Source organism: Schistocerca piceifrons, chromosome 1, assembly GCF_021461385.2.
Source record: "Schistocerca piceifrons isolate TAMUIC-IGC-003096 chromosome 1, iqSchPice1.1, whole genome shotgun sequence".
Classification (NCBI taxonomy): Eukaryota; Metazoa; Arthropoda; class Insecta; order Orthoptera; family Acrididae; genus Schistocerca; species Schistocerca piceifrons.
The window spans coordinates 334313422-334323409 of NC_060138.1; the positions used below are offsets into that span (position 1 = coordinate 334313422).

Consider the following 9988-nt stretch of genomic DNA (forward strand, 5'->3'; position numbering starts at 1 on the left):
AGTATGGATGTAGATGTAGATATGAGGTATTGCTGCAAAGTTGTCAGTCTTGGAAAGCTTGATAACTAATAAAGTGCCACATGTTCTGGATTCCTTGATTAAATTAGTCAAAGAAAGAGTGAAACCATTTAACTGATTGTTAATATGCTTGTGACATTATTAGAGCCCAGGTTTAAGAAACCTGTTTCAGATCATTTCAAGAGGCAGAGACACTGCACAAGTACTTCAGGAAGAGTATGCTGCTATCATTGTATCAACACCAAGAATATTACCTGAAACAGAAGCATCTTTGAGTAGTGCTAATACATCTACTGATATGTCTAACAGTTCAAAATATGATCTACTTTTTCTGCCCAATTAGCAACAGTGTAACATCGATGTCATTACACCAGCCAGTGATTCTGTAATTGACTTATGTCAATACTTTGAAAAATCTGTAATAGACAAACATGCTTGTGCATTAGAATACTGTGGAAAATCTAATAGTATGATATGTGTAATAGCCACTAAATTTTTGTGGTGTCCAGCGACTTCCATTCCGGTAGAGGGTGCTTTCCCCAGTGCAGCACAAATAATAACTGAAAAATGCAATAAACTAAAGGATAAGAATTTAAATACCTTACTTTTATAAAAACAAAATTTACATATCCTGTATTATTGTATTTTAAACAATAAAAATTCTTAGAAAGCTATTTTTCATTTGAAACACCTGCACAAAGCAATCAATAGTTAATCAATATATTGACAGTATTTAAGAATACTATTGATAATATTGCAAGAGTCAACTATTGATGTTTAAGTAACACTACCTAACCAGATGGTCAGTTGTGGATTGTCCGTCCCAGAAGCCATGATTTGAGAACCCAGAATAATACTCGAGCTACAATATTTCCAAGGAGTTTGCAGAGGCTAATCGGTCAGTAGCTGCTGAGACATTGGGCTTCTACTTGGCTTAAGGACTGGGGCAATGATATCTCACCGTTGCGAAGAGAAGGCATTTTCAAGCCAATTATTGTTGAAGACCCTGAGTGGATGTAGCCTTTGCATAACATTCACATGTTGACTCATCTGATTATGAAGAGTCTATAGCAGTTTCCAGTCAGCAAAAGGTTCATTACATAATTGGTGCAGCGGCAGAGAGGGAGCATTGGCAGCAGGGAGTGAAGGACAGTACGTCCAACTCTTTTATGCATTATAAAGATAGACGTATAACAAGAGGACACCGATGTCATCACAAGTGGGTTGCAAGTTGTTTAAGGAAGGGCAGATGCACCGGTACAAATAACAACATGGAGATCTGCAACAATTGTTCACTTTGTCAACCCCGAAGATTACAGAGCTTGGCCCACACTTGGGATGACAATGGACATGTTCCCAAGGAGGATAAGTAGTGCTTCTTGCACTCATTCTTACTGCATTTACATGGTGTGCTCCAAAACTAAGGTCTGGTAACCAATGTTTAACTGATGATAGGCATGAGTGAAGTGTCACACATGCAGTGCTTTCTACAAACTCTTTAGGAAGCTACTGCAGTTTTGGTTTGATTCAGAAGTTATTTGGCAGTCAGTGAGAGCAGATCGCAATGGCCAAGACAATCTTAGATCCCGCCAGTTGTGAGGTGTGCAGTGCAATTAGATTTCTGGAGGCAAAACGATCTTTAGATGCTGAACTCCATCTTGAGTTGTGTCTAACATACGAATCAGAAATAATGAGTGACAAACAAGCTTTAAATTGGTTTCGAGAATTTCAAAATGGCTCTGCGAATGACCATGATGAACAGCAGAGGGCGGGCACAGTATTTGGACCAATGACATAGTTTATAAAATGAACCAGAAACTCCAAAGTGATTGACAACTGACAATTAGTGGTCTTGCTAATGAATTCAAAAATGTTGCTCAAACCTTAATTTACTGGTTTGTCATGGAACAGGCTGACTACCACAAATTTTGTGCAATGCGGGTTCCGAAAGTACTCACTGATCAGCACAATGAACAAAGAATGCTTAGTGTATGCCAGTCTTTCAGTGCTATAGATAAGACAGAGATGGCTTGTTTTCCCACATTGTTACTGGTGACAAGACGTGGATACCATTACACCAACACAGAATCTAAACAACAGTCAATGCAGTGATGCAATTCCAGTTCATCCAAACCAAATAAGTTTATGTAGTCTCCAGTCTAACTGAAAAATGATGGCTACTGTTTTTTGGGACAAAAATAATGTCCTTTTGATTGATTTCATGGACTGCGGGTCAACAATTACAGCAGAAAGAAATTGTAAAATACTAACCAAACTGAGACATGCGATCCAAAATTGATGCTGAGGGAACTGTCGCCTGGAGTAATTGGCCTCCATGACAATGCACACCCTCACACCTTTGAAAAAACCAAGAACATTCAATATTTTTGTTGTGAACTTTTTGATCACCTTCCATACAGTCTCAACCTTGCACCTAGAGACTATTTCCTTTTCTTGCATTTGAAAAAGTGTCTGGGTGGACAAAGTTTTCAAAACGACAACGAATTCTAGACTTGTGTTACCAACTGGTTCAGTTCCCACGCAGTACACTTTTATGCGCAGGAGTTGTGAATTCCTAAGGGACCAAACTACTGAGGTCATCGGTCCCTAGACTTACACACTACTTAAACTAACTTATGCTAAGAACAACACTCACACCGATGCTGGAGGGAGGACTCTTAACATCTGGCAGGAGTGGCCATGCAATCACTGACATGGCACCTCTAACAGTGCAGCCACACAGGGGTTAAAAAAGCTGGTGCAGTATTACAGAAAATGTATAGACGTGAATGGCAATTATATGGAGTAAAGTAGATATGTCGTAAAATATTACTGTCAACAGAAACCTTTCCCCCACATTTTTTTTTTTTCCTAATGCACCTCAGTTTTGGAATACACCACCTCAGCACAAAGCCCCTTAAAAGTGATGACAGCGGTCAGTGAAGGATATAGGTTGCGATTTTGGGGGCCGATTTGACGATTGTGAGTAGCTGTAGCAATGTCCTATGCACCAGCAGGCAGCAGCATGGGATGGGGGCTGTTGAAACAACAGTTCCAGCAGCACAGGAGCTTGTGTGGGAGGCACTTGACATCTTCCACAACCTTGCCAATGGAATCTGACTGTAGACACGGAAGAGGTGGAGCAATATAACTGCATGCCAACTAGCAGTCTGTCCTTTGGAGAGCCAAACATGGTAATTCATTAAGTTCTGACACGGAACTGACAGTATCACTGGAAAGTAGTCACCATCACAAAGATCATCATGTAGTGACCATTGTAGTGAAGCTGCAAGACTGGTTGTAGAGATCGAAAAGTCGACGACTGAAAAGGTGCCTTGAACAGTGAGAGGGCAGGAGTACTGCCATTTAAAGACAGAGGTCAAGATATGGAAGAAGATGGTCAATCAGAAGGCCTCTACCATATGAAGTGGAATTTTGTCACAGGAGGTGGTATGCACTGAAGTCTCCAAGTAGACGAGGAGTGGGAAACAGTAGTTTGATTAACATGGTGATTCAAAGTTAAGGAAGTGCATAGTCTGGATGAAACTTAACATTACAGATGTTGCTGGCTGGGAGTTTGCACACACACTGCTATTGCTTCCAATGTGAAATGGAGGGGAATGTACTCGTGGACGACATCTGTGGAAACCAAAGTATGGACCCTCCTGATACTCTTTTGGGGCCAATACAGTTCCAACATAATGCACAGTAACCTCAATGAGCTGGGAGTTGTCACCAATGAAGTGCACTCCTTGGGGACCAACACAGATTGAAGAGCAAGAGGAAATTAGTTGTAGTTCCTGCAAATTACAGTAAATCTAAAACAATTCCATTGGATCACCACATTGAGGGTTGTCACACAAGAAAGGATCAGGAGGGCAGCACTGTCCTGTCACCAGTAGGGGCAGATCATATCAACATTGGTTCTGAGTACAATGGTGCGGGGACATCTGTCGTCTCCAGGGTTACCGGAGTAGCTTTCTCCTGGGATTTCTTCTCCTCTTTTACAACTTTTGGTGTTGACAATTATAGTGAGAGCTTATCCACTGTGAATGTAGGAATGGAAGAAGAGCAGGCTCCCTCAACCAATGACTGGTGTCAAGCCTCTGACCTGCAGATTTCCAGAGACAGGGTTACTGAGATGGAGCCATGTCACTGGTAAGATAGAGGAGAAAGCTGCTTCTCTAGATGGGTGCGAGGAGTTGTTCCCAAAGATGGTGTCACAGGAACCATGGGAAGGTCTATAACCTAAACAGTCAAGTTTATTTGTGCAGCTTTTGAATGTTGATGCAAGGGGAAGAAATACACCAGGTATTGCTGATGACCTGGTCACAGTAATTGCAAGTGTGGGTGTAACTGGTACTGGTTACAAACAATATTTTTTCCCAGCTTCAAAATATAACACACTGTCTACAACTTTCAGTTCCTGGATTCAGAATTCCTTGAGTAGGTTAAGTCAGTTGGAGGATTACAGAGCATGGCTCTTCCTGCAACTGAAATACAAGTGGTAGTGCACTTAGTGAATTTTCATGAGGTGGCTGGCTACAGCCTCCACATATCAACTTGCCTGTACACTAGGATGACAAATGCCCGAAGTGCTGGCATTTAAAACACCGCACATGAGATGGAAAAGTATTCCGATCTTTTGCTTACACTCCATTCATTAGAAATCAAGTGCATATGGATGCCCAAAATCTGTCTCTGATAAATATTCTTTCAGTTTTCGTAATGAAAGTATTACTAATAAAAACGGTAACTTCCCTAAGATGTATTAGCTGTTTCTTATTGACCTCCATTTACATCTTTTTTGCACCCTAATGACCACATTCTGAATCACCAAAGCATTTACTGCGGTGTTGCTGCAATCTCTCAGTTTCAATGCAGATTTCATGTCCTACTCACAAATGACTTAAACCACATTTAGAATTCTAGTAACTACTAAGAATTCTTAATAGCTTTTTTACAAATAATCAAATTGGTCAGCATTCTAAGATCCAACTCAGTAATGAATCAAAGGCACATTTTGAGGATAGGCTTACAAGGGAACCTCCCCATCGCACCCCCCTCAGATTTAGTTATAAGTTGGCAGAGTGGATAGGCCTTGAAAAACTGAACACAGATCAATCGACAAAACATGAAGAAGTTATGTGGAACTATGAAAAAAATAAGCAAAATACACAAAGTGAGTGGTCCATGTGAGATAAGCAATATCAAGGAGAGTGTGAGCGTAGGAGCGCCGTGGTCCCGTGAGCAGCTGTGAAACAAGAGGTCCTTGGTTCAAGTTCTCCCTCGATTGAAAATTTAAATTTTTTGTTTTCAGACAATTATATCTGTCCGTCCAATGCGATCACTTTTTTGGGAGTGATAATCACATCCACAAGAAAACCTAAATCGGGCAAGGTAGAAGAATCTTTTTACCCATTCGCCAAGTGTACAAGTTAGGTGGGTCGACAATATATTACTGTCATATGACACACATGCCGTCACCAGTATCGTATAGAATATATCAGACGTGTTTTCCTGTGGAGGAATCGGTTGACCTATGACCTTGCGATCAAATTTTTTCGGTTCCCATTGGAGAGGCACGTCCTTTCGTCTACTAATCGCACGGTTTTGCGGTGCGGTCGCAAAACACAGACACTAAACTTATTACAGTGAACAGAGACGTCAATGAACGAACGGACAGATCACAACTTTGCGAAAATAAAGAAAGTAAATTTTTCACTCGAGGGAGGACTTGAACCAAGGACCTCTGGTTCCGCAGCTGCTCACGCTAACCACAGGACCACGGCGCTCCTGAACTTCCGTCGTCCATGTTGTTGCCTATGTTGCTCAAGGACTACTCAGTTTGTAGATTTTGCTTATTTTTTTCGTAGTTCCACAGAACTTCTTCCTGTTTTCTCGATTGATCTGTGTTCAGTTTTTCGGGGCCTATCCACTCTGCCAACTTATAACTAAATCTGAGGGGGGGTGTGATGGGGAGGTTCCCTTGTTAGAAATGCTGATGACACTCGCTGCACACTACCATGTAAAAAAACATCAGTGTCCAATATAGAAGTGTTTGCATACCTTCCTATAGAAATATTCTTCTTCCTTGGCTGCTTCCCTCTTTCCAAAAGCTCCTCCAGCTTCCCTGATAGCACCTCCACCACCACCACCCTTTCCGGCACCACTGCCCAGGTCACCCAACTGACCACTGCCATTACTGTACTGCAATTGACTGCAACATAAAAATGAAAATCCTTCAGAAAAATACAACACAATCATACAAACAGCAAATCTTCCTACTAGAAAAAATTGTGTAAGAATGTACCTGGTAGACAGTTGCGATAATGTTTCGTGCACTTACAGATTTTGGACAGTCTAGTCACATGCTAGAGTGACCACTTTTGTCAGTCTTTGTAATTAATGGCATCCCAGCAAAAAAAATCTTATTCATGTAGAAAAGCACCGGGAACATATTTAGGGCACAACTACCAGTTAAGGTTGCACTTCGCTTAAATACTTACCAAGTATTTAGGTTGCAGTATAAAATATTTTGGCATAGTAGAGGCCTTTAAAGTTGATTTGGATCAACCTTCCTCCATGTAGGAAATGACTTGCAACAACTTTTGTAAAGAAAAGTGATGGGAAATTCTTTGTTTGTAGTGAAAATCTATATAAAGAGTATTAAACTACTGATTGTGGCAAGCTGTGTGACTTTCAAGCATACAAAGCAGCAGCCATCTCCAAACAGACGGATAACTAAGCTTCACACTGTTGGTGAAAGAGCCGTACAGACAGCTAATCTTTACAATTATTGATAGTCAAGGGCCAGCTGCACTTACGCTAGCATATTCAAATACGACTCTTTGGATTACACCCCACAAACAAACTGGAAACACCTCTGTCTCTGGAGATACGTTATTGGCAATTTCCAGTCTCCTACTGCTGCCCAAATGGTTGACAATGGACATGTAACAATACAATGCTGTCTTGTCCTGGAATAATTGTCCACATAATACTTATCTCTCTTCAGACTGACTGGCACACTTAGTTGACTTCTTGGCTTCAATACAAGTGAGTGTTTTCTTATATGAACAAATACTCCTGTAGAGGAGGTATTAATTTCTACCAAGTGGCAAGCACACACCCATCCTTCTCTGTAAGATAGGGGGAAGAAATTCAAAGTTTAATGCCACACCAACAAAAATGTCATTAGAGGTAGGGCACAAGCTCCAATGGGGGTGGCGAGAGTGGGTGATGGAATTGGCAGTATACTTTTCAAATGAACCATACAGGCATTTGTTTTCAGCCATTTATGAAAAATCGCAGAGAAACCAAATCCGGATGATCAGAAGCAAATTTGAACCACATCCCTCCCAAATAAGAGTCCAGTGTCTCAACAATGGGCCACCAGAGTCTGTATTCTCCACGGAGACAAATTCTGCACTGCGTACATCTCAAGTTTGTGCATCTTCCACAATCACTGTTTCATGGGTTTTAGTACAGAGTTTGACTAGAAACACAGACACTGATGGCAAAGTCTACATCATTCTTGTCATGATCTGCAGACAAACAAATCCAACATTTTTAATAAAACCTACTACACGCAAAATCTCACACATTAAGAGGAAGGTTGGCGTAAATCCTCTTCTACTTTTGCACAACAGACGTTACACAGCCAGTTCCAATCCTGGTACGTACAGTGGCAAGGGAGAAAATTCAAGTGGTCAATTGTGCTATAGATGTTCAATGAGGTGCATTCACTTATATGGAATGTGCACTGGGCTTAGGAACTCAATGGACCATTATTGTTCTTCCTAAAAACAAGCCCTATGTCTTGACTCCATCCTTTTAGCTGTAGTAGGTTCTCCTGCAGTTTCTGTGAGTACAGATGGTTTCAATTTTGGCATGCAATACAAAAAACCTCCTTTCTTGCCTCTCAGTTATCTAAACCTATCCCTCCACTGGCCACATGAAACTCACATATCGCCATCTACATACCATAGAGGCAAAGTGTCCTGGCTGACATTTGCTTTGGTGATCTTTGGTGGAGAGGTTGCTGTTCCAGTGAGGAAAGTAGGTAGGTTATGGGTTAAACTCATAGACAAGGTATGAGTCTGAGCTGAAGTTTGGATAAACCTAGTATGATCACTGAAATTATGTTTCTCTTGTGCAGTAAAATAAACTGAATAATGCAAACCAAAGGAAATCTAAATACTGACATATCAAGAATAATAACTGCTAGTCCTGAATGAGAGTTAGTGCACAAGTTTCCCACATCACTCTGTAGGTGGAACAGTGTGGAGTGAATGTCAGTAACTTATCTGACAGTTTCACACATAATGATTACTATTATGATGTGAATTATGCTAATGTTGCTAGAGACGGCACGGGTTCAGATTCGTATGGAATAATAAACCCACCACACACCACTACACTGATGCAAATTTATTTATGGAAATCACACTTAAGCATAAGATTGCCTGGCCGCTATGTGAATCCCACTGACTCATCGGTATGTATTTCAGTACTGCAACACCTTGCTTCTTTTCATGAAATAAATCTTCATCTCATCCCTTCCATACAAATGTTGGCTGCATGATCCCAATAGGAATTTCTGAATCAGTGCATAAACAGAAGTGTATATCTTATCTTTACATATGCCTCAGAACATTCGTCCTTAGAGTAAAGTAGTGACAGCGAATCTGGTGAGACTACTGGCCTACACAGTAAATACGCTGTGCTTAATATCTGCTGAAGAGCTTAATGCAGAATATGTAACCGCATAATTTTTTTATAGTTTCCACTTGGTAATGAGGATCTTAGACTTTTACTTCATGCAGCTTGTCTCGTTGGAGCACAAGAAAATAGTAATGACTGTCAACTAATTCTTTGTTCTTTGCATAGTACACACGCAATTTCCCACTTTTACATCGTCTGCTTCTAATAGGGGACTAAAGATACCCAATTAAAATCGAGTTTCATCCCAAAAACTTCGCTCTCCGTAATCTTCTCTAGCTATTCTGATACTGTTTCTGCGTCTGTACTGGAAGACAGAACTTTGTAAGTACATCGCATGAAAGAAAAATAGTGGGGGAACCAATTCGGTACTTGTTTGCTCGTTTTAGAATAATTTTAATAATCTTTTATTGAATACGTTAAAAATAACACGGTGACATACTTAGTGAAGCGCTGAAGTACAGAAATTACCTCATCGCCGACAAAGACGGCTGCAAACGCTTCGAAATCAGTCTTGTCGAAAGCATTTCATCCACCTCTTACTTTTAACTACGTATCTGACCCCAAGTACCTTCGGCAGGGATCAAGTAAGTCAAAGACACCAAACGTACAGATATTTCAATTTTGAAGCTTTAGTTTCAAGCGTATATAATAATGGTCAAAGAGCTTGGTTTCCTCAATGCCACTTGACGAAACCACAGTCTGTGTCACGACCACAGGGGGCGCCCACCTGCGGGTGTTGGTTTCCTTGTGAAATAAAAGACTGTGCACCTGGGGATGTTAGTTTCCTCTTGAAATATATGCCGAGGACAAACTTTGAAGAGTCTGTATCCGATCAGAGGAACATATGTCAAATTTTCAGCAGTTTCCAATTAAAACACGCCGATTAGACATTAATGATGCAATTGAACCAATTTAATCACTGACACTCATTTTACTAAGGTTCGAAGCTCCTCTTTTCGTTCTTCCGTGTCTGCCATTTAAAAACTGGGTTGTTTTGGAAATCAGCCTTATGCAAACACAGTTAGTGTTAAAATTACTGTGAACTGGAGTTACTTGAAGCACCAGGTATATTTGAACATTAGGGATGATTATTGTCATGATGGCTACACTTGACATGTATTTGATTTATCACTTATTTTTACGAGCTGCCCGTTTTCAGAAGCTTCAGATGACAATCTTCAGTTCATTAATAGTTGCATCTATTTTTTGGTATGCATTTGACACTTTGAAGTTGACTTAAAAA

The 9988-nt window shown here is 40.5% G+C and overlaps 1 protein-coding gene across 1 annotated transcript in view; it reads right to left on the reverse strand.

Moving 5' to 3' along the window:
- The window catches only part of LOC124787273 (ATPase inhibitor, mitochondrial-like), a 36710-nt gene extending 27348 nt beyond the window's left edge, over window positions 1-9362 (reverse strand). The window contains exons 1-2 of the mRNA XM_047254327.1: window positions 9214-9362; window positions 6088-6238 (exon numbers count right to left, since the gene is read on the reverse strand). Of these exons, the coding sequence (XP_047110283.1) occupies window positions 6088-6238; window positions 9214-9269 (207 nt within the window). The 5' untranslated portion in view covers window positions 9270-9362. The remainder of the gene's footprint in view (window positions 1-6087; window positions 6239-9213) is intronic.
- Window positions 9363-9988: the final 626 nt, after the last annotated feature.